We start from the raw sequence: 27,080 nt of genomic DNA on the forward strand, positions 1-27,080 counted from the left end.
TATGCAGGTTGAGCATGGTTATGGTCTCACCTTGAAAAGTGACCGGCAGACATACTCGTACACCATGCTCTTCAGACAGGCCTCCAGCGCAGTGATGCGGGCCTCGGTGCTCTCCGAGTCCTGCGGACACAGTGAAACAAAGTCTGGCTTGGAAAGGGCTAATGAGTCTCAAAGCACAATCACTCATTACAGAGCCAAACGTGTTTATTATTTAATTGGGGCAAATAATTAAATGCTTTAGCATTCACCAAGAACAAGAGAGTAGCGCAAATTTGGGCGACTGTATGATGACACAAATTATGTGAGACAATAAAGTGAAGGTTATTAGGGAATTGAGTTAGGAGCCCAACTATAGACAGGATCTGCCATTTTCAGTTGTGAATTTGTGTTGAGGGTGTAAACAGGTGAGGGACTTTCAGCAAACAAACACGGCGAGAGCTGCGGAAAAGAGATTTTCTTTCAGTTTCCCCCAATCTACACTGGTAAACAGGACACATTTCAAATTAAAAGCACATTGTTGATATGAGAAACACTGTAGTCTACAACATTAAAAATGTGTTGATTCTTGTATATTTTCAGGCTGAACTCATTTCACATCAGCAGCAATGTGATGTGAAAACTGCAACTGAAAAAAAAAGATGTATTTATGACATTAATATTAAGCAATAGAGAACAGCCATCCCTACTTCTGTTGCGTTTTGCCTAGAATCGTCCAGGAGTGGAAATGGAAAACAGTGCTGACAGGTAACCTGGAAGCTTGATAAACATCTCCTCTTAACAAGGTCATCTCCCCAGGGTGCCTTTCAGCCTCCACCCCTGGCTACCAAGAAAACTGAAGTAACATCATTTGAGTTTTCAAAGAGAATGGAGGAGCCTTTTGAACCTCCCCCCTAGGCTGTGTGGATTGTGGGTACTGATTTCTTGTTAGACCCAGTATGGGAAACAGCCACCACATAAACCCAGGTAGTCCTGAACTGGGCAGCACACATTGCAATATACGGAGAATATTGCAATATTTTTTCCCCTAATGCATCATTTTAAAGGGACCATCTCCATCTTGTGATCTCATATTACTTTACAATAGTTCCGTGTTATTGTACTCTTTTGGTTCTGCTGGGTTTGTGGGGGTGTTTGGAAGGATTAGAGTTTGAATTTTGTTTCTATTGTAACAGCGATTTTGGGAACATCAGGTCAGGTCAGAGGTCACCAATAGCTACTCTTCATCTGAATCTCTGCAGGCTGTTGACCCCGCGGCCCACTGAAAGGAGCATGACAGGAGGGAATGGAAGCAAAGTAGAGAGAGGAGAGTGGGGCCAGCATGATTCAGCACCACCTTCCATGAAGTCTGCCTAGAGACTCAACTCACACACTTATGCATACATGCACATGCCAGCACACAATGTTCTCATGCATACATTCATTATTAAACATGCCAGTGAGTTTTTTCCTCATCATCCCATTTCCAGGTTTTACTGGTGTGCTATTTTAGTAATTTCAGAAAATATTTAATTTGCTTGGCGCAGGCCAATAATTTAACCCCTCTGAAATACAGTGACATATTTTCCACAGCCTTGGGATGCATCTTCCAACATGGTTGTTTCAGAAATGTGAAGATATTCACTGCATCAGCTATGATTAAATAACATGCTTTCAGCTGAAACACATCAATCGCTGCAGCAATGAACCAATCAAGAGCTCATATTTGCTCATTTTTCGACTTTTCGGTGGGGCATTACACACACCTGCACAAAATGCTTGAGAAAGACACTCTCCGGGACACAAGCAACAGTGCATATGCACACACAGGCACACAAGAACACAAGTTGCAAGTTGCCTGAACTCTGAAGCAGTAAAACCACAGAGAACACCGCAGCCTTCCCACGCTGGACGTGCAGTCCAAAAACAACCCCCAGCAGCTGGCCGCCGTAGCAACCAGAGGGCAAATCCCTGATAATCTTAGTACGGAGGTGGGCCCCTTGTCATGGGAGACCGAGTGTGTGATCAGCATTTCAAAAGTCCAACCAGGAGACGAGGGGCTCTGTGGCTCTCATTACCCCACAATCAAAGCACCAATCTGGATCTATGCAGTGCTGCCAGTACCCCCTCCCTGGCTCCATGCCTCCCTGGAGCCTAAGGGAAATTAGAAAACATTAAGGAGCGAGAACTGCATGGAGGTGTTGGTAGACAAGGGAGCTGTCAGTGCGGTTAGAGCTTGGATGGAGGATAGCTGGGGAACAGTGCCCTGCTTCAGCGTGTAATCAGCATCGCAAAGTGTTGAGCTGCTGTGGAGAGCACGGTATTAAGCAAGTGAGAGCAGAGTAAAACCCTGACACAGCCATTCTCACAATCTGTGTATTCCAGTTCAACATTGTAGGGACAGATTAAAGATGAGACTTCACTTCCATTTTAAAAAGAAAGTCAACCTCTTAGCATGTCTTAAACATCAAAATGATGTAATACGTGATCAAGTATATGGACATACCAAAAATTTACAATTTCACTGGATCAGAGTATGCATATACAAAGCAGCAATTGTTAGAGGTACAAAAACTGTACATATTTGAAGGTGTTGGGCATGGTAATGGAAAAACACTACACTGGAAACTAAAAAGACTTGTATTTGCATTTTAGGGCAACATTCAAAGAATTTGCTTTTAAACCAACACTGTAAGGAGCACAGTACCACTAGATGCAAGGCATAAAAAAAACTTCCTTTAGGAACAGATTGGCTGCGCCAGTCCTTCAAAGAACAGCCTTCGGTGATGTCCCCTGGGCTAATGTTTTGCGGATGGTTCTGTCCAGACAACGCAGCCCAGCGGAAGTAGGTGCGTGCAAGGCGAAGCCCGTTACCTTTTTGCTCTGGAGGGCTCTCTGGAAGATTCTGAGGAAGGAGGCCAGGCTGAAGCGGTACATGTTGTTAATCTTGGACAGGTCGGTTATGACGAAGTACATTTTGCTGGCACTCTCTGCCAATGGAAGATAAGCATCGCGCTCCTGATGATGAGAGAGGGAGTGAGAAAAAAAAAAAGAGCACTGATGATATGCCTGATGTCACACTGCCCTCTAGAGGACACTGTACAATAGATGAAAGACTGAACTCACAAACAAACGTCACATGACACACAAAGAACCAAATATTAAATAAATAAAAAGTTCTCTTCAAAAAATTTACAAATGCAATGAAATAAAAGCAGCAATATGGGCACACACTCGAGCGAGTTCCGTGATAAGCATGAAATGAGGAGAGGCTGCCGATAAGACCGTCACACTGTCTGATCCTGACATGAGAGATAAAAAACTGCTATCTCTCTCTCCGCATTCACCCGCACTGACTGAACCTCTTCAATGGAGGTGACCGAAGCCATCGCTTCCCTGTCTGTCATGCACATCACTGTCTACAGTAGGTGACAAGCTCACAAAAACAGAACTGGACACAAGGATAAATCTGGTCTCAGTGGGAGAATGTGATGAGTGGTAATGATTAGAGACAGAAACAAAAAAAAACATGCAGGTCGCATGGCCGTTGAGAATTTATCTCTGCAGGATGTGACTAACAGCAGGATATAGACGCAGGTCCGTAGCCATGACAACTGTCACTCAGCCTCAAAGAAATCACAGTCTCTCCTCCTCTGCTCCTTTGCCTCAGAATAAGCACCTGTGTGCGTATGAGCTTGAGAGAAACAGAGACGGAGGGCACCCTTTGATTCGAGAAATGACGTACAGAACGCATCTGATTGAGAACAGAGTGCCTCTCTTTCTTTTCCAAACTGAAGTCTGTTCATCTTATCCCAAAAGTATCCCAACGATCACAAAAGACTTTTATCTCTTTCCCCAAATTCAGATTATAAACACTCCAGGAAGTGAGAGGGGAAAGAAGTGAGATCTCATTTGAGAAGGCAACAGGGGCCTGGTCAGGGTAATGCTGCTTCCTCCGAGGCTGCGAGGTCGGAGCAGAGGCCCTGGCCAGACAGGAACGCACGAGGCTGACGTGAGGAGTTCAACAAACAGCAGACCGACAGAGAGGTATACACACAATTCTCCAACGCTGCACCCAGGAATGGAGAGACTGGGGGTGACAGACAGATGAAAAAAAAAATGAGGAGGGTGTCCTCTGAGCTCCTATTCAAGCCAATGCACACCTCTTTGTAACAGAATCCAACCTGAGGAGCCGAGATAAGCCACAGCACAGAAAATAAAAGGAGAGGGAAAAGATTGAACTGACATCAATGAGACGAATGAAATGAAAGGATTTCAGTAGATTTTAAACATGATGGGAAATCCTCCATAGGCCACAGGCCTAATGGAATTTGAACAGGGTATGATTTTACTACAGCCACATGGGCAAAATTTACAGCCAAATTTCAACAATTTATTCACTGTCAGTCAGTTGAATGGTTGCACCCAATGTCTTGGTATGGGCACAGGAAGCCGCGACCCTGAACAGGATATGGCAGAAACAGGAAAGTGCTTCAAATGTCCCAGGGTTGCTTGGTTAGGTGTAAAGATGACATTTATCCATGATGTTTATAGGGACCTCCCTCATAAATCAGGGGCAGGGATAGTGGATAGAAAGGTAATTCGGTCTAATGAGTTGGGCCCGATCCTACCTGAACCGGACAGAAATCTGCCCAAGCCTTATAGAATCCAGACTCAACAAGTACATCTTTTAAAACCTGGATTTCTTTGCATGCTCTATAAGTGCTAGACTGTGCAATTTGTCCTGGTCAATTCCTGTTGTGGGGTAAAAACCCAGCCCAAAAAAAAGCTCACGATTTTTATGCGCACACTCTACGGCCTGATGCTCGGATGCGACCTGACTGCTCACAATACAAGCACAATAAGAACACATTGTAAAAAGAACCCACATCAGTAGTGATGTTGATAAAGTTTCAGAATCTTATTCTTATCATTCTCATAGTCAGCCGATAGTCAGTCGTGGCCTGGTTGGGAGGGGTGAATCGGTAATTGTACATCATGTACATTGTACAATGCATGACGCACGGCTGAGCTGAGATTCAACCGGACTTTAAAAGCTTTAGAGGGAAAGTAAATGTGGGGCAAAATGAGCGGGTTTAAGTCTAGCCTCTGTCTAGCCTCAGCATCCTGTTATGCATCTCTCTCCCTCAATAATTTAAACAAATTACAGCTCTAATAGTGAAGCTGTCTTTTACTAACTTTCAAAAATTTACACAAACTGTAATCTCACTCATTCCTCCAACTGACCTTGTCCAAAGAGGCCTGCAGCCGATGGGACTCCGTGAGGGACTCCTGAATCAGAGCGCTGCTGGCCTTGGTCTGGTTCAGGGACTCGATCAGGTCTTTATTCTCCAGAATGTTCCCCTGAGCTGTGGCCAGTGTCTGAAAGAGAGTTGGTGGGAGACGGCAGCAGTTAGGAGCAACCCTCAGAGAGCTCAGACAATACCACTCTGGCCGGAAGAAGGAAAATTGCCTTAATGTGTATCAGACTACACTACACTAGCCTAATAATCAATATGAGAGGAGTCTGGACAAATGCTGTAAGATGTAACTATCCAGTTTACAGCACTAGTGCTGTAGCGGTAACAAAAGCCTAAACAAATAGCTTGTTTCTTAAAGAATCAAATCCCTCTTAAAGACAAAAAGCTATCTAGAAGATATATAGAGGGCTATAGAGAACAATATATATAGTTGGATAGCACACCAACTGTCTGTTTGATAAACTCATGTATGGTGGACAGCGGAATATGGACAGATTGTTGTACATGAAAGTGAAGTGATTGTCATTGTAAAACACTGCAGAACAGCACACGATGCACACTACGAAAGTGTGCCCTTGGTGAGCAGTGTGTGGGGGCGGTGCTTTGCTCATTGGCACCTCAGTCGGGATTTGAACAGACAACCTTCTGATTACAGGGCCGCTTCCTTAACCGCTAGGCCACCACTGCCCTGTCATGTATCTAGAATGTGTGTGAAGACCCATACAAGCAGGTAAAAAAACCAATGTACCACCACTCCATGCAGCTAATACACCTTGAGGTAAGAAGTTTGCGAACCTCTAACAGCGTCTCCTCCAACTGGGCCAGCTGGATTTTCTTATCCTCCTCCTGCTGGAGCAGATGTGTTTTGCGTGTCTCCAGGTCCGGTTTCTCCTGCTGGATGGTGAGTGCCAGCAGCTACAGATATTAAGGCACAGGCAGAGAGTCATGAAGCATAATGCGCGCAGAATAAAATGCCAAACCCGGACAAATGCAAATGCCACTGATTGTTGCAGGCAGCTCTAAAAAAAATAGAGTGAAGAATCTGTTTTCTGGAGGTGATTTCCTCTCTGATATTGCTCATCCGAGAACAGAATCTTAAACAAAATCACACAAGAGCACAAACAAATAGGCCTTATACCAAAGAGCAGACATACAGTCCACAAAATAAAATTATTTAAATCTGTCTACAGTCACCTCTCTGAAATGTGGCCTCAGTGAAATGAAAGATAAATTGTGTTTCTGGTGTACGGGGGGGAAAGAGACAAAAAAGTTCCTTTTTATACATTTTTCCTTAGGACGATGATGTGTGCACTGGAGTGAAGGCGGGTGCTCAGAGGCTGGCAATAAGCCTGTAAGCCTGCAATCAAATGGTGTTCTTATCCAGAGAGAATGAAAGAAACAAAAGGAAGGGACAAAGGAGAGAGAGAGAAATCGTACGAGACACACACATACACACACACACACACACACACACACACACAAAAGAGAGAGAGAGTTTATGCCACCATGGTGCGGACACACTGTATCGGGAGTCCAGACATGCTGCATTGTCTGTGTTTGTCAGGTTTGCTTGTGTATTTATGTCACCTGGCCCCGGAGTCCAGCCCTGGTGGTGGTGAAGTTGACCTCCGTGACTATGGACGCGGCGTCAGGTGGGATGAAGGGGCTGGGGTTGCGAGTTGCCAGGAAAAGACGAAAATCCTCATTGTAGTCAATGACTTTTTCCCCGATCTGGACAACATACCGAGGCCCTAAGGGGTAACAGGACAGAGACGAAGGCGTTTTATTATAGATCATAAACTTAACAGCCTTTTATGGGTTTATCATTATAGTAATGACTATAGTGCAAATGACAAATGAAGGTCATTATCTGTTTTTGCAGGCACTTTACTAACCGTGAAGATCCTTCATCAAGATGCCAACAAGGCAATTGTGAAAATGTTTACTTAGAATGAATCTCTTAGGTCACCTTGACCTTTATTGACAGGGTCTTCAAAGGGTTAACTGAACAGTGACCTGAATTATATCAGTCAATATACATATATTAAATACAAAACTGTGATGTGGCTGATGGATGAAACACACCCAATGTGTGTTTAAGTAGAAACATTTCAGAATAGTCATGCAAATATAACTGAGAATATAGAAAATAGAGAACAGAATAAAAAGCCTCACAGAAACAACATTATAACAAAATTTCCTTGGTTATTTAGAGGCCAGGGGAAAAAAATAGGTCTCTTGATAAGCAAAAGCCATCAGCTACTGCAGCCACTGGCAAGACTCCATGTCGGTGATTTTACACTCACTGAATTATCTAATGGAATTCTGGGTAAGAGGAATGAGAGTCAGACTCAAGGTCAGGAATGTCCTCGCAGCCCAGTCTTACTCTTTGCTTATTAACTGGTCTGACAATATGGGATGCAGTACTCTTCATTTAGCTCCTTGTCATACACACACACACACACACACACACACGCACACAAAAGACACCTCAGTCAAAGTGGAATGGAAATTGGAGAATGAAAACACCAGTGATGCAAGGAATATGGGATTTTTTTATGTGGTGTTTATCGTGTTTGAATTCTGAGAATATTAAATTCATTTGTCATGAGCCTGCTCAGTTGTGACAGGACCTAATTAATCACAAAGCCTCCGCCTGGCACGCTGGGGAGCCGTAATGGCCCTGGTCTTTGCTATTTGAACTGTAGAGCTCTCTGCAATAGTGCCGTTGCCAGCTTGGATGGAGGAGAACAGTGTTCACACCAGGGCGGACAGACTCCACCCACCCCTGCACGTCTGCAATGCAGCAGATCCCGCAGCCCCCTCCCTCCCATTCTCTCGCCCCTATTCTCGCTCCTGTTCCTCCCAGCCCCCTCTTTCATTCCATCCTTGCGCTGCTTTCGTTTACTCTTATCTCTCCCTCTCCCCCCACCCATTTACCCTTTCCTCCCCTCTAGTTAAACGAAGTGCGTTTGTTTTCCCCTGTAGGGGGTGGGGACTGATAGAGTATGTTTAAATCATGGCAGCTTTTAATATAAGTCAGCCATGTTGACACATTCACGCCTCAGATCTTCCAAGCCCCCCACCCATCAAAAAAAAAAGCCTGAGCATTAGAATAACTGGCAATATGTCTGTGGCACATCCGCCGGTCTGTGCACATCCAGTCCATTACAACAGGCAGTTTGAAGGCTTTCAGCAGATTTGCATGTACTTCAAAGAGGAGACATATAGAGCTGTGAGGAAATCAAGATAAAAGAACTAATGTACGACGCGGAAGCCCTGTATGACTAACTGCAGCATCCTCTGATAACATGCAGAGTGGGGCTGAATGGGCCTATATAAATTATGTCTGATAGGATAGCTCGGCAAGGAAATGTCTGGAGACGGCACAAGATACAACAAACACCTGGTGCATGTGAGAAAATCAAAAAGGATTTACATGAGAATCTGGATACGGGAGGCCTAGCACAGCTGTGGAGGGGACAGAGATGCTCGGGTTGCAGAGAAATAGGGGGAGGCGGAATTAAAACTGTAGCACACTGGCTACAATGATGGAACAAGAACCTTGTGTTGAGTATGAGGGAGAGAGAGAGCCATTTGAAACCACCATCCATCTGCAAACATTGCAAAAAGTTTTCAAGCATGCCTTCAGCCACTTTTCTGCTTTGCTTTGGTCATCAGAGGTCCCACTATACTCAGACCCTGTGATAATCCCAATCTGGCGCTTAGTTTATATGTTTCTTCTCAGCAGAGAGGCTCACCAGCCTCGCTTTAATGACTCATGTGCTCTAAGGCCTGGCGGTCTGCAGCACACGATAACAGCACCTCCATCCCACTCCTGACACCTCCCCAGACAGCCAGTTAGTCAGAGGTGAGCCTCAGCATTGATCGAATAAAGAAGTCTTCTGAAAAAAAAAAGGTGTATTGAAATTGCCAGTGCATGCTACTAACCTTTGGATAAGATTTCGTATAGGACTTAAGTCAGCTACAGGCTCATGATAAAGGGATGTCCAAAAATGCTGTTCTCGTTTTCTGCTTTTTTATCAGAAAAACCTTGTATAATAATGATTGGAATGCGCCAAGGTGACATGCTGAATATCAATAGAAAGATAAATACAAATTGACTGATGAATATGGATTCAATGTGGATTATTTTATATGACTCATGCATGTCTGCTCCCAGTGCCATGGAAACAGAGTGATGCGATAAAATCAGAGAAAAATGTCTTTTCCAAACTTGAGCTAAAAGACTCCATTGTTGAGCAATGAGGATTGTTATGGAGGATGTGCAGGAGGTCGCTGTACAAGTGAAGGTAACACACCCTGTGCAATAAGGTCTCGTCTGAGTAAGGGGTACAGCACCGGCTCAACCCCGTCCATCTCCTGAATGATCAGAGTTTTCCCAAAGCGCACGGCAAGCTCCAGAGATGTCATGAAGTTAGAGTCCTGAGAGAGAGGGTGACAGAGATCAAGTTCAGGTCATCACACAGTCCCTGGGTGACTGACAGGTGGGAGTGTATGTACCTGCTGGTTGATGACCTCCAGACGATGCTGCTTCAGGTGAGTGCGCAACCACTCTGTGGCTCGAGAGGACGGGTCGATGAGGAAGGGGCAAGCACAGCTCTGTGGAAAAGTGAGAGTTCATGACCATCTGAGGACAGGAGGACAGTGCATGTCCACAAAACCCCACTCTGCAGCATCGGCACTTTACAGAGGTGACCAAGCTCTGTCATCACGACAGGAGTGCTGTATGGAGTGTTTCAGATTCACACAACCTGCACATTTCCCTCTGCAGATTCCAGCTCTGACTAAAACCAGCTCATCTGGACAAAAGGCAGGAATCCTCTGTCTCTTTGGTGGGCGAGGACATTTCTTTTAATGCCAAAAAAGAATATTGAGTTTTTTACGACTGTTTAAAAGGCTGCGGCTGCCTCTGTGATTGAGAGACGGGTTGGTATCTGATGCTGGCCATGTTCTTTTAGTGCACTTTTAACAGCACCATAACTCAGGTTATCACCCACGTCTATGGGTCTACTGGGACAGTCGGTGGCATGGAAGAACCTTGTACAGATTTCTTTTATTGTGTGTCTGTGGGGGGCACAGATTTTCATCCTGGCTCTCCATCTGCAGTTAAGACATCCACTGTGAACTGTTTCTCACACAGAGCTGGAGCATTAGGGATAAAACACGTAGCACGTAGCCCGTTTGTAATGGCAGACACTTTATCCTGTCTGCAAGGAGATACACTGACTCATTTAATCCTTTTCATGCACAGGACTTCAAATTCATTTATTTTCAGACAGCTGCCTCGCTGAAGTCATTTCTGAAGGGTCACGCATTAAAATACTGAACTATGGCGTCCACAGAATCTGAGTTTTTATAACTGACAAGCACTTTCATTACCATTACAGAGACGGGGGCCTTGCCTGGGCCACGGACAGCGTCTAATTGAAAGGATGAAAGGAAAAGGATCTGAAACAGAATAAATTCCTTGCACAGACAGGGGGGGGTGAAGCCGTTAGTCATTAAGGGCCACTAAAAAGGCTGATCCTCATTATGTGCAGGTCTCATGAGCCATAATGATGTCATTGCCACAGTCAAATCGCTGATGCCATTTCTATTTTCAGTTTTTGATAATTACTATTATTCATTTTCAACCCCAACGTCCTTGAGTGCCTCCCAGGGATCCACTGATCCTTTTTTTTTATATATTATGAAAGTTAAGATTCTCTCTCCATATCTTCATAAAATACATTCAATTACTGGTGTGACAAGTCTTGGCACCACTACAGAAAGGGTCAGGCGGCATTTGAAAGCTTTCGTTCCATGGCTTAGAAACTGCCACTCTGTAGCCATGGGAACACAACAGGACTTAACACGTCAGGAAAAACAGAAAAAGGAGAAAGAAAAAAAAAGCTTTTCATTACAGTCCCCTCAGCACGCCAAAAACTGGAAGTAGCTTGTCACATGGGAAAATTTGTTTGTAAATGATTTTTATGCCCAAACAACAAAATCAGCCAAATAATTTTTTAGGTCACATATTTTTTTTTCCAAAACACACACAGCCAATAAAGAATATACTATGAAAGCCAATTAAATCCCTTATCTGTGACCACAGTTATTTCCTGAGAAGTTAATATTAATTCATTAAGTCTGGCCTGACTTATTTTGTGATAGCTCAACACATATATTTAACACACATATTTGCGAACAAACTGCCATGTCAAAATTATAAAGGAAAGCCCACACTGAATCAATATATCTGTGTTTGCAGCGAGTACATAGAGTACATTTACTGAGCACTGCTGCAGTGCTTTTACACTTAAACTTCATTAGTGAGACACAGTGAACCAAGGCAAAGAGAGCAAAGCAAAGAGAGATGGATGAGATGGGTGAGAGTGCAGTCTTACCCGAGATGCCAGGGCATTGATCTGAATGCAGCAGGAGCGTGGAGGAAACAGAATGGCCACAGTGAAAATGACTGGTGAAGTAAGTAACATGCACAACACACACACACACACACACACACACACACACAGGAGAAGCGAACTTTGGAAGCAAACATATTACTTACAATACTTTCTCCCACTTTAAAGATTGAAGGAGACTCAATGCAACCAACACAGACAAACAGTAATCTAATGGCATTAGGGGGTAAGCATGCCCAGCACATGCACTCAGAACACCCAGACAGAGTGGAGGATAGCACAGGCTTAGAGCTCCATGCCAGTGTCTATGAGGCCTACAGGCTGTAACACGACCACAACATGGCCATGAAAAATAACAATCCATACGTATTGCATCGACATGAAAGAGTCAGAAACAAACAAGTGTTATTGAGTTGCTATTGGTGAAAATCTATGGGATGTCATGGACACAAATGGATAGAGAATATGAGAATGTTACAATGTAAAATGTGTTGTAATAGACCTGTAGTATGACCAGAGCGTTCTCCATAGATAAGTCGTCAGAAGGAAGACCCTCGCTCTTCCAGATGAGCTGCTCGCTCTCCGTGCACAGGAAGTGGCGCAGGTCAAATTCTGGCAATAGAAACAGAATGGCGAAGCTCATCAGGTATGCGCATCGTGCAAGGATTTAACACAAGATGGAATTCAATATTCTGGATACACAGTGTGTTATGCTGCGCCTTGGAAAACAGGAAAACAGTACATTTTGCAAAAGCAGTATAAATACTAAAAGGAGCAAAAGATTTACTGTTGGTTCCTGAGGTCAAATTTATGTGATAGCCCTACATTTTCACAATGATTTAAAATAATGTTTGAGTGTATTGTGCATACATTTGCATGATATAAACATATAATTGTCAGTAGGTTATGGTGGTTTGTAACTGTGAGAACATAAATTAGTATATTAATAGTTGATTTGCATCAATTTTGCTTGTGTGACATTACTCTGTAGACCTGAAGACTTCATCCAGGCCTCCAGACTGGCTCTTCTGCGGTCCTCTGGGGCTGCAGACAGATTCGTGATGAAGGCTGCAGCCAGCTGGGCCCGCTTGGGCAGCGTGTCCAACTCATCAGTTATCTCTGCCACCTGCATTACACACCCAAACCAACACACATTCACCTCAGTACAGATAAAGTGACTGATGATTACAGGCACTTTATCATTTATGTATGTGCAACCCTCAGTTAATATCAGTAAGAACCTGATACATTCATGGCAACTGTCATGGACCAGATGGGAAAAACAATATTAACCCAGATGCTTCACAAAATCTGGGCTTGAGGAGAACGTGGAGAATGAACAGTCACAGTATCTGAAAATCTTTCATCTAAATCTCAGCTAGTGTTGCCCAGAAGGCTTTGGAGAGGCTCAGAGACCCAACAGAGGGCTCTGTGGCCTAATGGGGGAAAAAGAAAAACTTGATCTTCCTGCCCAAAAAAGATAAGCACTGTATTTTGGCACAAATCTCTCTCAAGCCTAGAGACACAACCACTCGCTGTCCCTGGCGTGGCGCACAGTCACAGCAGAACATGTCAGAATAATGCTCTTAGACTCAGCATCTGCAAAGCTCATAAAAAAAAGCAGCAGGCAAGGTAGATGCAGTCTATAATGGACCTGCGACTTGGGGGAAGATTCACCCGATACCACGAAGAAAAAAAACTACATCAACTGATCCAAAATAAAGCAGCACACAGTTCCTGTGGCAGCACAAAGACAGATGCATTGTCCCGGAGTGGCCCTGGTCCACCTCAATCCAAATGAGGATCTGTGGCAAGAACTGAAAATTGCTGCTCACCCACGGTCCTTTATCAATGTGACAGAGCTCAGGCCATTTTTCACAGGCAAACGGATGAGAATTGAAGTCCAGCGGTGTGAAGCTATGAGCCAGAGTCAACTGGGGGAGGGGAGATCTTTACAAAAGTTTAAAGTCTCTTTGCAAGGCATGGGTTGAACACATTTTGAGAAAAGTACATAAAAGTAATAATTTACCTGAGTTTCTGTATGTCTTGTGTGCATGAATGTCAAGAGATGGTGAAGGTAATACTAAAACACCCATGAATACTGCAAATATATATATTGGTCAAGCACTTAATAATGATCCCAGTCTGCTACCATACAACATCATAAAAAATACATTTGCTTTTGTTCAACGTTCATAATGGTATGAACATGAAACGTTAGTTTGTTACCCAAATGTCATCCGGGTTGCCTGAATGGCACATTGCATATCCCTTTTAAGTTATGAGATCACTGGGGTATCAATTTCAGAAATACATACTGTACAATTGTAGCCCTTTCACTACAGGATCAAGTGGTCAAAATGGGTCAAGTGGTCAGATGGGAATGTAAGTGCATAATTACCATTAAGTTCTGAAATATTACATTTGAGTTCTAATTGTGTCTCCATCATTATTACTCTTATTACAATTGACATTACACTATGAAACCTGCAGCAGAGTTTATCGTTTATAAACGCCACACACACTGAGACATCACACAGTGTGAATTAATGTGAGTTAAATGCCCTGCTGCCTGTGCTCGCCTACTCCCTCTACCGTTTTAATTAGCCTGGACCTAAACGTCCGCTTAGCATTTGGAGAAGCTCAGGTGGCACAGCGGCGGGCAGCATGCTGCCACGCTGGCATTCGCAATAGCAAGTGACACACTGCCAGCCCTGTGACATCTGTGGCATGTTGAGACAAAATGCCTGTCAGCCGTGGTCAATCTGCTGGCAATACAGCACGCTATAGGAGCAGTGTCATCAAACTGGGTCCTGCAGAGAGGATGGATTTTGTGCAAACGTTACGACATACACGAAAAGTGCTTTCTGTGATTTACATCCATAATAAACAATGAGAGACTATGCGTTGTATTGCAGCTAGATGGAGAACCAAGTGCACACAGTGTGTGAGCATGAACATTTGTTTGGTATTGAACATGCATACCGAAGTGGTAATTTGCGCTCACATATTGGTGTGTGTGCACACTGGTGTGCATGTTTACGTGTTCGTGTATGCTCGTGTGTGAGCGGCAGGTAAATTGGTCCCCAGCGATGGGTTCAGAGAGAGAGGGCTGGAGATTGAGGGCTTTAATTAAGGAAGAGACAGATGGAACCGAGAGGTAGAAAAACTGCCAGGAGTGGCACGAACAGCAGGCTTTCTCCCTAACACACCTCTGCACTAACTCTGACGAGCACCAGACCACATCCCGCCTCTGTGCCAAAAACTCCCAGGGGTCGCCGCCTTTAATCTAAACACAGATCTTCAGCGTCGGCCACGGAACACCATTAAACCCCACCAGATTCCTCATTGTCCTCTTATAGACTCACCTAATCCAGCCACCACCCCCCCTCTCCAGCACCCACCCAATGATTCAGCCCGACAGCCCAGCCCTGCGGCAGGTCACCTGGGCATTCCAGCGAGTGTGTTCCCCATCCAGCTGGTGGATGAGTTTTTCAGCCGCTTCGATGGTCTCCTGGGCCTTGCTCACTTCGGCCTCTAGCTTGGCGGCTTCGGTGGTGCGTGACTGGAACCTGGGACGAGGGCCAGAATGAGTTCAGAGGCCAAGCAGGCGCAGAACAATGCACGGTGCTCTAGTGCAGAACAAGTATTCAAAACACTGGATTCATACATGGACAAAGCAAGATACAAAAAACTCCTGTGGAGTGAAAATATATATGTTTATAAAAAGAGAAATTAATAAAATGTACTGATGTGTCCTAGTCATCATTATTGGATTTGGATCTGCAGCAGTCTACCTCTATGGAATGTTGCCTGAAAGCATTGCCAACCCTACACACAAGCTGATTTAATTCCAGGCTGCTCTTTTCTGGATTTCCTTTCCTAAAGTTATACTTGCATTCACTTACTTTAAACTATTTCCTTCTAAACTCATGCATTATGAACTGAGTAGCACCATCTGTCTCCCATTGTCCTGAGGTTTGAATCTTATTCATATAGTCACTTTGGATAAAAGCTTCTGCTAAATGAGTGTTATTCAAATGTACTTAAGTATATATTTTAATGTGGGAATAGTGTTTTAATTATAGAACATCAGAAAGTTTTCCAGATGTCTTCGAGCGGTTAGTGTTTTGATCGTCTCAGGGATTGGGCTGTTAAGGCCCAACGTTGCTTAGTGTAAAAAATAGATGATATGCAGAGAGCCATCTGTCTGTACTCTGATGCTACAGTACAGAGCAGAACCACTGAAAGTCGTTGGGAAAGTATGTGCAAGAGTATCAGGAAAAATAAATTGAGGAATGATGCAAGATGTGTATAAGATGTGAGTGCTAGTTGAAACATTAGAAATGGACATCCTTATTTTCATACATGAGTGAGCCTTATGGCTTATATAGTGCAAACTGTGTGTGCACAATCTGGTGTTTAAGCATTGTCATCACAATATCAAGAAAAAATTCATCAAAACAGCAAGATGCATTACTAATATTATGATCTGATATATCATTAACATTTGTCAGGACCTACGGTAAGTCAAGCTACATGTTAAACTCGCCCTGCAAACTTACTACTTTTATTTTATGGTTTCAAAGTAAAATACATTTTTCACCTCTTCACCTTATATCTGGAAAATCCACAAATCATTTAAATATGACAAATAAATTTCAACTGGAGCTTTTCAAGAAATCTTGGATTTTTCAAAGGGGAAATACTGCTATAAATTTTTTTTTTCCAATATCGTGCAATCCTACTGCAGACAAAAAGTTTGAGATGAGCCAGAATGATGCCTACTTTTCTTTCAACTCATTCACTTTCTGGCCAACTGAGTTCAGCTGCTCCTCAAGCCTGTTCTTGCGGTTCTCTGTCTTTCGCAGATTTCTGGGTGATAGAGAGAATACAAAGAGAAAACTGGTCAATACACTCATCAACAGACCAAGTAGTTAATGACAGACCAGAGGATAAATGACTGTGATTATTGGACAGTTTCATGACCAAATGTTTTGCTGAAGACATTGCAGAATACATGCAAGACAACTGTGAAAAGAATACTGACTCCATCAACCCAGCTTGCTCCCTCTCCAAGGGTTCAATCTTCTCCAGGACGTGGGAGTACTGTACGTTTGCGGTCACCCAGGCGGCCAGAGGCGCCGCCGCAGCGCTGGCTCGCTTCGCGTTCTACACACCAGAAACAACAACACTTTCTCACCAGCACCTCCAACAAAAGCCACTCATGAAGGGAAATCATTTAATCTGTCGCTGCTTGACCTTCGGATCGAAGGAGGCCTTGTTCCTGTTCAGCAGCTCCTCCACGCTCTGCCGGATCTCGTGGGTGATGTTACGGACCTCAAAAGTTGCAATGTCTTCCTTCACACCGCGCTTTGCCAAGAAACTGCACAGGGAAAATAAACAGTTTGTTAGATTTAACAATGAGCAGTGAGAGCTCAGCTCTGATGTGCGCCCCCAGTTACTGAGATAAAAATATCTTTTGATGTCTTCAGTGGTGAAGCACAACAACCATCAGGCTTTATTAATGTTCCTATTTAGCAATTAAAACCATTCAACAAGCACATGAGTAATGCAGTCAAATCTCCTTCTCACCTCTTCATGCTAACCCAGGATGTGTCAAAAATACCCATGAGCCTCAGCACGCCCTCCAGGATGTCACGGATCACATCAGGCGGCATGCGCAGGGAGCGGATCTCCGAGAGGGACTCGGGTTTGATGTTGCCCACTGCCCGTTTAGCTTCATCTACCAGGGGCTGCAACAGAACAAGGAAGGCGTTTTTGCAACGAAGCGTTTTACTGTAACAATCCTATTTACAATTCCAGGTCTCACTCTCACTATTGAATTTTCCAGCTGGAGAGACAAGCATAAATGAAATCCAATTCTACAGCAGCCTGTGCAACATTCGTTATAACATACAACAGAAGCAAGAGAAGAACTGATTAACTTTAATTTTTGTGCAAACAGTGAGATTCTTATACAGCTCTAGAAAAAAAATCAAAGACCACTTCAATAACGTTTTATTTCTATAGCAGACATTCCATGTCCATTGTTTGTTGAATAAGATCATGCAAACAATAAATAATCATTTGTAAAGCATTATTGTATCATTACTGGTTTTCATGTTATTTGATAACAAATGTGACCAATAGGTAAATGAAGACTATTAAGAAAATGCTTTATTTTACACCGAACATGTTGTTTTACAATTAAGTCATCTATTATGAAATAAGAGAAGGTAGGGAAAGATCCTCACCTGCACCTCCTTCAGTTCATCCTCAATTTTCTCCTTCCGTTCCTCAATCTTGGCCACTTCCTGTGCCATCTTCCCCTTGATCTTCTCCATTTCTGTCTTCTGGTCACTGGCGTTCTGTAACAGTTCACAGAACAGTACAGTTTCTCATGCCACAACAACATTTATTTCTTATTTAGCTCTAAATCACAAACAGTATGTCTCAATGGGCTTTGACAGGTCCTGCAGTTGACGCTTTGGCCCTTTCTGCACACAAGAAAAAACTCCACTAAAACCCTCAAACACAGAGGAACCCCTGTCTCAAATCACACGAACAACATGACAAAATCACACAAACTTCGTTACCCATGGCGGCGTGAAAGCAGGCAGTACTGATCAGTTATGACAGCGGTGACACCATCCATGCCACATGTGGCGTGCCTATTTTGGGTGAGCGCTTGTAACCTGTTCAAAGTTCCCATCGGAGGGGATGTGGCGGGGAACATCAGTCCCAGTTCTGTTCCACCCTGTCTGCAACACTCTGCGTTTGGGCCCAGCAGGAGAGGATGTGGCTCCCGCTTCCTGTAAGGGACGGGCCTGGCGAAGGCTCCTAATTAAGCACTATGCAGAGCCATTTAGGTGGCAGTTGATAGCCAATCATCTGCCATTCCCACAGACAGCCTTCTGCCCTCTTATCTGATAAATGCAGAAAAACCTGCTAATGAGTGCAGCCATCCATCCAGTTCCTTTCCAGAATGCCGTCAACGTTTAATGGAGTAATCACTTTCAAAAAGCTGGAAAAGTTGCTGAAAGAATGTTCAGACATAACTGAACCAACCAGTCCTTTTTGTTGTTGTGTAATTATTTCTGACAATGTTTTAATTTTCATTTTTTAAATGAAGGCTATCATGCACTTCTTCATTCTGGACAATCAGGAATTGTTGCTGTTAATACGTCATACGTGTAAGTGTAGTTCCTTCCTCCTCTGTTTCTCTGTTCTCTATGCATCTAACACAGCTTGTACAAGGGATTAATAGCATTCATCCATTCATGAATTTGGTGAACATTGCCCACATGCTACGTCCTTTTCCAGCACTGAGAACTGTTCGCACTTTCATACCACGCACTGGGCAACAGTCTAATGAAAGCAGTCAGTGACACCAAGGCTCAGTGATGAAATCAAGCTGAAATAATGACAATAATAGCATCAAAAGCAGCGTAAGGAGCACAAGGATAGCAACACGTACTGCCTGGGTCATCTAAGCCACACTCACGTAGCGCAGGATGTAGGTAATCATTCTGAATTATGGAGGGAAAATGAAGCCATGTCACAGCCAATGAATGGCTGTCATTAGAGTCTGCTCCATAGCTGTCAATGGCTGCAGCCCCAGCAAATCGAGCGGTCAGAGCCTGTCCACCTCGAGCTCAATGAGGTGTCAAAATCAGTTGTCACGCTTGCTGAGCACCAACACACACACACACACACACACACACACACACACACTCTGACACTTGAAGACATAAAGGACAACATTTATAGAAAAATGTAAACAAACAGTAAAATGGAGAAATTACCATGTCAACATGGACATAGTATACACATGCACATGTGCAGACACACGGACTAAACACTCAAACAATGATAAAAGGAGGCAGACTGAGGGGATGAGGGTCATTAAACATTAATACAGCAGTGGCTGCACGAACATGTCACAGGACTGAGCCAATCTGACAGTGAAGAAAGATGCAATGTCTCACTGGGGCATACAGAGGCTGGAATACAGATGTGCTTATATGCACACAACTCTTATGCACACTGTCAATTGCCAGATTGCATGCTTTTTGGAATGTTGATTAAAAAAAGAATGCCCAGCATTGCATGACTGGGTTAAACTGACACTTTAATATCGGCCTACATGATCAACCACCTCAGGATTCATCCTTCAAAGCTTTTTGCGTCTTATACTTAATCTCTTTTTGAACCTTATGTACATACATTCACTTAAATGTAGCACCATGGTTGCAGAAGAAAGTTTTTCTTGAATCTGACCAAAGTGCCCTGACAAGGTGGGAGGACAGGGAAAGACATAAAAAAAATTTCAGCTTAACAATAGTTCCGCAGTTTGACTCCTTCAGAGCATTTTGAGAACACATTATGGAACACTTTAGTAAGTTTGCAGGTGTGAGTCATTTGAAAGGTGGGTGATTTAAAGACCTTGACAGTCCTTCGCCATTTTCAAAGAATATAGAACAGTTCATGCAGATTTGATTTGATGATATAGCTGCAGCTGTTAAGGATCCTTCCTTCCTTGGCAATGCAATATAGGAATTAATGTTCCCTCCATCAGAAACAGGAGTAATGGAAATGTAGTACAGACCACGTTTCCTTAATCACTGCAGTAAGACATGGTCTTAAAACCCCTGAGTTGTGTTGGAATAGTCACCTCTAATAAGAAAGATTTTATTCAGTTTTTTAAGTTGTATGGATGAGCTCCATTCAGATTAGCATACTCCAGTCAAATGAAGGAATTAACCCACTGCGGCTACTAATTAAGCAGCTAATTGAGTCATGCGATGTGTATGAGGCGAATCATGACAGTCGTCAATTACCTGTTCAAATTCAATTCAATGGATTTAATGACACTACTCATACTGACAGCCAGCCTGAATGAACATGAGGCACATTATAATGGGTATTCATGCATTCTTTAACAAAAAAAGACACTAACAAGTATGTTGTACAGTACAGACCTAAAAAACTGAATCTATTACACTATATACCTAATGTGCACTGTGATGCTGGTGATAATCCAGATCTTAATTCTGTGGTTAACGCAGGGTGACTGACAGCAGCCTTACCTGCATGGAGGCAGTGATCTCCTGCAGAGCAGCGTCCGCCTCTGCCTGTTTGGTCTTCAGCAGCATGCTCTGCTCAGCAGCCCGCCTCTTCAGCTCATCCACCAATGCCTTTGCCTCATTCAGCTTAGCCACACCTGCCTGTGCAATAAGAGCAGTAGAAAAGGCTTTAAAAATGCAGAGACGACAATACCATGTTGTGGATGTTATATGCAAAACTGTGATATAAAGCTATAAAATAGGAGTGGGACCTGCAGGTGACTCTGTCTCTTGGTGAGCTCTGCCTGCTTGTGGCTGTAGATGGAGGAGTAGACGTGCAGGAAGGCCATGTACTGGTTGGGAGTGGCACCATGCTCCCGACACGAGTCGTGGATCATCAGGAAGGATCGTGAGAGGTCTGCATGGGCCGCGACTGGGAGATGAGAAATCAGACAGACCGCTCATAAATGAAATCTAGGAAATCGATCTATCAACAAATGACAAAGGTCATGGTTTGCCAAGCTGCACACAACTCTGAGTTACGACTCTGCAAATTTCAGGCCAAGCCTTGTGGAAGGAGGAGAAACCACACAGGGAGAAAATGAGATTCCCTCAGTGTATATTCACCATGACCTATGACAGCGCTCTCTCCACCGTAAAGTGATTTAATACTCTGAACGTGATTCCACTGAGCTTACCCCTATATCACAAACATCTGGTGTTCTGCAGTCCAAACAAAGCAGGCTTTCACTGCAGATCAACACATGATTTGCTGCAAAGGCTTCTGTTTTAAGCCTATGATTTGACCCTGGAGCTTTGCTTTCATACCTGACTTCTTCTTCTTCTTCCCTGTGTCCAAGCCGCCAATGTCCTCCTCACCAAAGATCCGTGAGAGCAACATCTCAGGGATCTGGTTCAGGAAATGATTTACAGCATTTACAGGAAATGAAAATCCCAGTTTTTATTCACATTTTACTAACAATATTAGTCCATAAACAGTAGTATCTCAAATCAAATAGGATGGTGTCAGATATTGGTAGAAAGGATATTGCAAGACACACACACACACACACACACACACACACACACAATGGTTTTTTAACTTATACACAAAGTGGTGCTGGGTGCACAGTTTCATTCCCCGGTCCTCTAACCTTCTTCATGCTGCTTTCAGACCACCCCTCCATCCACTGCACAGAGCACTTGCGGTACAGTGCAGGGTTGCTCTCACAGTTGATGGTGAAGTTGGTGTTGGTGCAATCCATGATTAGCACTGTATGGACGTTTTGCTGAATCCCTGCAACATAACCAAGAGACACCCCATCAGGTTTTATGGAGCGGATGTGATGAGTGGAGAGGTGTGAAAAGGGGGCTCTATTGAAATCTCCTGGGACTCTTAGTGCACTTCACTTGAGCCATACAGATTCTATATGGATGCTTCAACGGCACTTTACCCACGCAGCTCTCCATTTAATAAACCATTGCACTAATGTACTGAATGTTTGTCTGAGTGAACATCATGCACACTAGGTCCTTTAGAAACACGCTGGTCTCTAACAGAGGGACTACTCTGTCTGGCTGTTTATCTCTGTAAACCCACAGCATCATTGAAGATTGGCAGGGAAATATCTTACATTTCTAAGCCAAAAGCCAGTGACCGCAGACAGAGCCGGCATCGCAGCTATAATTCAGCTCAACATCAGATCCGTGACTCAGTCAGTGCACAAAAAATACTCTTTCAATTTTCTTAGGGATATTATGCATGTTAATATTTGCCCATGCATGTAATTCTATCTGTGAAATGATTTCTAAAATCTGTGATACATCCTGAACTGTCAATATAAACAAGCATCGATATTTAGGGATCAACTTCAGTGGTGACATTTTTCCAAAAATGTTCCGCTCTCACTGTTGGCGAAATAATTAAATACAGGTCCCGTAAAGCCATCCTGAGAGGCCTGGTCTTTGAGAGAGGACAGAAGAGGCTCCAGCTCCTCTGGGCTGTACAGTCCAGGAACTTCACCTAAAGGAAAGACAAAAAAGTAATATTACACACTTTCCTGAGTGAAGAGGCAGGAAAAATTGGAAGAATGAAGGGCTAAGTGAACTAACCTGATGACAGCAGGCTATTGACCATCTCCAGGAAGGAAGGATGAACAAATTGATAATCTTCCAGCAGAAACACCACCTGCTGCCCTTCAATACCAGCCAGCTGCATCACCTGCAGGGGGTCAGAAACAACATTTTGACACAGCATCTCTTATTAGTAATAACACCACAATAAACACACTTCACTTCAGACCACATTTCACATCAAGAGAGTCAACAAGAAAGGAAAAAAAAAAAGATGCATGGATGCTCTTACAGTTTTGATGTCACTCTTAAACTGCTTCAGGCCATATCCACGGGAGATTTTTGGGGAGAAGAGGGTGGCTCCATGCATGTGGCTGACCACGGAGGTAGTCGTGCGGCGACCAACCCCACTACGGCCCGCCAGCAGCAAAGATCCCCCCGGCTGGCTCAAAACACGATCAACCCGAGACATGAAATCCAGAACCTCACGAAAGAGCAGGATGTCCAATTCACGGTTATCTCTCCCATACAAGACAATCCCCTGAGGACCGATGGAAAAGAGAAAAAAGTTTTAAAGACAATTGCTGCGATACAATGCTTGAAATGTGGTCAATTGAAGTTTAATGTATATCACCTTGTGTATTATTTCCTTTAGGTCAGCAGAGCTGAGATGCCCCAGTGGTTTGCCATGAGGAGGAAGAGACTGCCCAGGAACCATGGCCTCATGGGCAGCTCCCCAAGTCACGTAGAAACTGTCTGCAAACCACATGACCAAAGCAAAAGTCATTATACAAGCAAGAGCAGTCAAAGATTATGCTTTCCAGAACTGACAAGATTACTGAAAAAGCCATAGATTACTCAATAGCGTGGCTCAATACAGATGGACACATTCACCGTGTTTACCAGACATGCTGTCCAGAACATCGGAACCCCAGTCTCCACGGACGACAGACATCAATATGTTATCGAAGGTGTTCTGGTCTTTGGGGGTGACCAGGCGATCCCTGAAGAGGCGGCGAGCCTCATAGGCAACAACTTCCAGAACAGAGTCTTTGGGGGAGGAAGAGTTTCCTGTGAAGAACCGAGTCTACATTCAGTTCTTAAAATTCTTTGGTAAAATGAATCAGAAAGATAAGTTTTATTATTACCCGAGAACACATACCGTGGTTTTGGAAAGGTAAGCAGAAAAGACATAACAAGGGGAGATAAAAAACGATGAGCGAGGGAGGTTTGGATATATACGCTGTTGATTAAAATTAATGATCTGATGCACTACCACAGCACAAACACATTGCAGAAGGAACAGCCATGACAGAACAAATGATGAGGAAAAGGAAAGGATGGTGGCAGAGACACAAGGAAAGTGACATCAGTCAGAGCCAGCTGGAGATACTTCTCTCACTAAGGGATACTATGAAAGATGAGAAAACAATTAGAGAAAGAGACACCTGCAGTCAGCTGATATCTGAGGATGCTCAGCACCCACTGGGTCAGGACACATGGAGTAAATAGGTAGTGGCTGTAGTCATCCACAGTGAATTTGGCTTTCACCTGAAACCCAGGCAGAAAAAAATGGGAACTGATATCAACAAGGCAAACCAATAAAACACACAGGAATTTCAGGACACTGATTAGTCAAACACAATAATTGATGTAAAGTAGTGTAAAGTATTGCTGTGTGTGCCTGAAATGTTCTGGGAATGGTCAGCACTACTCTTTAAACCTTTATTAATGATGATGATAGGAATAAATGACAATACTTAATACTACCCAGCAATACATCATCTAATGAGATTCCAAAACAGCAGTTACAGTAAATCAACTTTGACACATGCAGCAAAAAAATATTGCATAATTGCTACATATATAAGATGCATATTAACGGTTAAGGGAAAAAGTAAAAGGTAACTGTTCAGCAACTATAACGTGTGGTTTTTAAATTTAAATGTTTAAATGTTAAAATGATTGTTCTGAAATGTCACATTCTAAATGCAAATGTAATCATGTTTAATAAATTGTTTGAAATATTTGTAAATATTTTGTGGATGTGCAAATCACAAAAAAATTAATTAAAACGACATTATTACCATGGCAGGCACCTGTGATTTATTGGGCAAAAAGTGTAAGACGTTAGGTAAGTTCTTAGAAAAAAATGTTAAGTAAGTTCTTCCTGGTTCTTCCAAAAGTGCTCAAAACCTGGGTAAGAGATTGGGTTAGCGACCCTAAAATACTACATAAGAATCACATTAAGGAATGTGATAGAGTTGACAATTTTCAACTTTGCTATTTCATGTTTCATTCTTTCTCTGTTACATAATGACGTTTTTTGCAGGGTAAGAGAGATAGTGTGAAGACTGGATAAAATTTAGTCTAAGGCCTTTGTTCATCCTTCCTATTTATGAGTGAAAAGTGAAAATACCTGAAATACCTTTTTTCCCAGAAATACTTTTTTTCCATAGATAAAATATGTATATAAATGCAAGTTGAATAACCTGAGCTCAGGCTCCATTCTGCCTGGAAGAACAAAGACTGCTGTGCAGCGGAGAGAGGCCTTACCACCCACCTGCTCATACACCTGCACCAGAGAGCCCGCCAGCTGATGGACCTTCCCTGCTGAGGCCCAGGCAGCATGATCTCCCAGACTTCTGTGCAACACTGGCTGGAGGTACGCTGCATAAATGGTCTGCAGCTGTTCCCTGTCAGGGTAACTACAGATGGGAGTGTGACAGGTGTCAGTAAAGGCTCAGGCTTGTGCTCTTGTTCATAAATCACAGATGTTTCTAAATAAATAAATGTTGTGGAAAAGCTCTGAGTAGTCTTTAGAACTTGTCACAACATACATTAAGTTGACAGCTTAACACGCAATGTCAGAAAAAAACTGCACTCTCGGTTCCTTCAAAAATAACACAGGTAGTGCTCTAAGTGCAACACTTTTCAACTATTAATTCTGACACCATCCGTTTTGTTGGAAATCAATTTGTTCTCCTGTGTGCACAATTATTAAGTGACACTATGACACAGGACAAGTACTTACTCAATGGTGCAGATGCGCACGATGGATGTGAATCTGGATGTAAGGACATGCCTGCCCACAGCTCCCCCCGCAGACATGGAAGCCACAATCTGAATGTTCTCTAGACCTACCCACTCCAGGTTTGCATCATAGAACCCATGGTAGGTTAGGACCTGTAAGTAGAGGTTATGATTACAGGAATAAAGGACATATAAATTCCATATCTCTCTATATAATGTACTTCACCTGCTGTAGAAATGCAATGAGGTTGCTGGTGCCCCACTTGTCAGGTTTTGGCAGGTTGATGTCCTTGAGATACAAGATGAGGCGCTCACAGTCTTTGGGCCGGTACACCCGGCCCGTGTTAGAGCTGATGACCATGCAGGTCTGCGTGAGTTTCTGCAGGACATGACGAGATGAGGTCTGGGCACTGCAGTGCACCACAGCCACCTGAGTGGAGCGCAGCCGGGAAAAAGCATAGCGCAGCAGCATCCTGTAAACGCAAACCACACCGTCATGAAAGAGGATGTTAACTAAGTTTCAACCATGAGGGGTACCGAGCATAAAGACGTTAGCCTTTATCTTTAACATTTCTTCCTCTATCTTTCAACATTTGGTGAGATTTTCCATAGAGACAGTTGGAGCAGCAAAAGAGCCAACAAAATGTTGCACTTCAAAAGCAAAGCCACCGTGAGAGGCAAGATGGGAGTGAGAACGAAGCTGCCTGGCTTGCTGTGCGCATATGTGCAGTAATGAGCAAATTAAAACTTTTCACAGCAATGGAAAACGCAGGCAAAATAATTGGACAGGGGTCGTAGAACACATTAAACAGATGTTCTTTTGTCAAACAAAGGAGTCAAGAGCATCTTCATAATGCTTGACCTTCTCCTGGAATGTCGGTTTATATCTGCACGAGGCAGTCTGCTTCTGTGTGTGTTTCGTATAAGAAGTAAGTACATCATTTTGAGCTCAAACGATGGCAGCCACACTGGAGATGTAAGTAATTACAGGTCCTACATCCATTTGGCTAGTTGTTGAAAGGTCAGGTCATCAGTGAGACTGGCTAGTTTGCCGTAGAGGGAGGAGCAGCCTGATGCTACTGCTTGTGTGTGACAGATAAATGCACTGGTCATTGGTTTTAGATAAATGACCAGTACATTATGTGAATCAGTCAACATTTGTTTCATGACAATTTATACACAAAACATCTCAGTTATTTGACAAGTGTAAAAATGCTGGTTGATTATATATGAAATATCCT

General features: G+C 43.3%; 1 protein-coding gene across 8 annotated transcripts in view; it reads right to left on the reverse strand.

The window, feature by feature from the left end:
* dync2h1 (dynein cytoplasmic 2 heavy chain 1) overlaps positions 1-27,080 on the reverse strand; it is a 110,477-nt gene that overhangs the window by 63,391 nt on the left and 20,006 nt on the right. For 5 of the 8 annotated variants that reach the window (XR_003743174.1, XM_028961658.1, XM_028961657.1 and 2 more), the window contains exons 44-72: positions 26,066-26,312; positions 25,841-25,992; positions 25,370-25,514; positions 24,255-24,357; positions 23,710-23,877; positions 23,441-23,562; positions 23,099-23,347; positions 22,846-22,954; positions 22,643-22,756; positions 21,888-22,030; positions 21,562-21,643; positions 21,006-21,166; positions 20,758-20,895; positions 17,923-18,036; positions 17,261-17,421; positions 16,928-17,051; positions 16,716-16,837; positions 16,454-16,540; positions 15,111-15,237; positions 12,650-12,791; positions 12,168-12,277; positions 11,648-11,668; positions 9,762-9,860; positions 9,560-9,683; positions 6,825-6,988; positions 6,033-6,152; positions 5,224-5,358; positions 2,851-2,994; positions 31-120 (exon numbers count right to left, since the gene is read on the reverse strand). Coding sequence is in view for 7 of the 8 variants with exons in the window: in XM_028961658.1 (XP_028817491.1) it covers positions 31-120; positions 2,851-2,994; positions 5,224-5,358; positions 6,033-6,152; positions 6,825-6,988; positions 9,560-9,683; positions 9,762-9,860; positions 11,648-11,668; positions 12,168-12,277; positions 12,650-12,791; positions 15,111-15,237; positions 16,454-16,540; positions 16,716-16,837; positions 16,928-17,051; positions 17,261-17,421; positions 17,923-18,036; positions 20,758-20,895; positions 21,006-21,166; positions 21,562-21,643; positions 21,888-22,030; positions 22,643-22,756; positions 22,846-22,954; positions 23,099-23,347; positions 23,441-23,562; positions 23,710-23,877; positions 24,255-24,357; positions 25,370-25,514; positions 25,841-25,992; positions 26,066-26,312 (3,817 nt within the window). In the remaining variant the exon portion in view is untranslated. The remainder of the gene's footprint in view (positions 1-30; positions 121-2,850; positions 2,995-5,223; positions 5,359-6,032; positions 6,153-6,824; positions 6,989-9,559; positions 9,684-9,761; positions 9,861-11,647; positions 11,669-12,167; positions 12,278-12,649; positions 12,792-15,110; positions 15,238-16,453; positions 16,541-16,715; positions 16,838-16,927; positions 17,052-17,260; positions 17,422-17,922; positions 18,037-20,757; positions 20,896-21,005; positions 21,167-21,561; positions 21,644-21,887; positions 22,031-22,642; positions 22,757-22,845; positions 22,955-23,098; positions 23,348-23,440; positions 23,563-23,709; positions 23,878-24,254; positions 24,358-25,369; positions 25,515-25,840; positions 25,993-26,065; positions 26,313-27,080) is intronic. The other 3 variants (XM_028961663.1, XM_028961661.1, XM_028961660.1) reach the window with 2 other exon arrangements.

The sequence above is a fragment of the Denticeps clupeoides genome, chromosome 19 (assembly GCF_900700375.1).
Source record: "Denticeps clupeoides chromosome 19, fDenClu1.1, whole genome shotgun sequence".
NCBI lineage: Eukaryota > Metazoa > Chordata > Actinopteri > Clupeiformes > Denticipitidae > Denticeps > Denticeps clupeoides.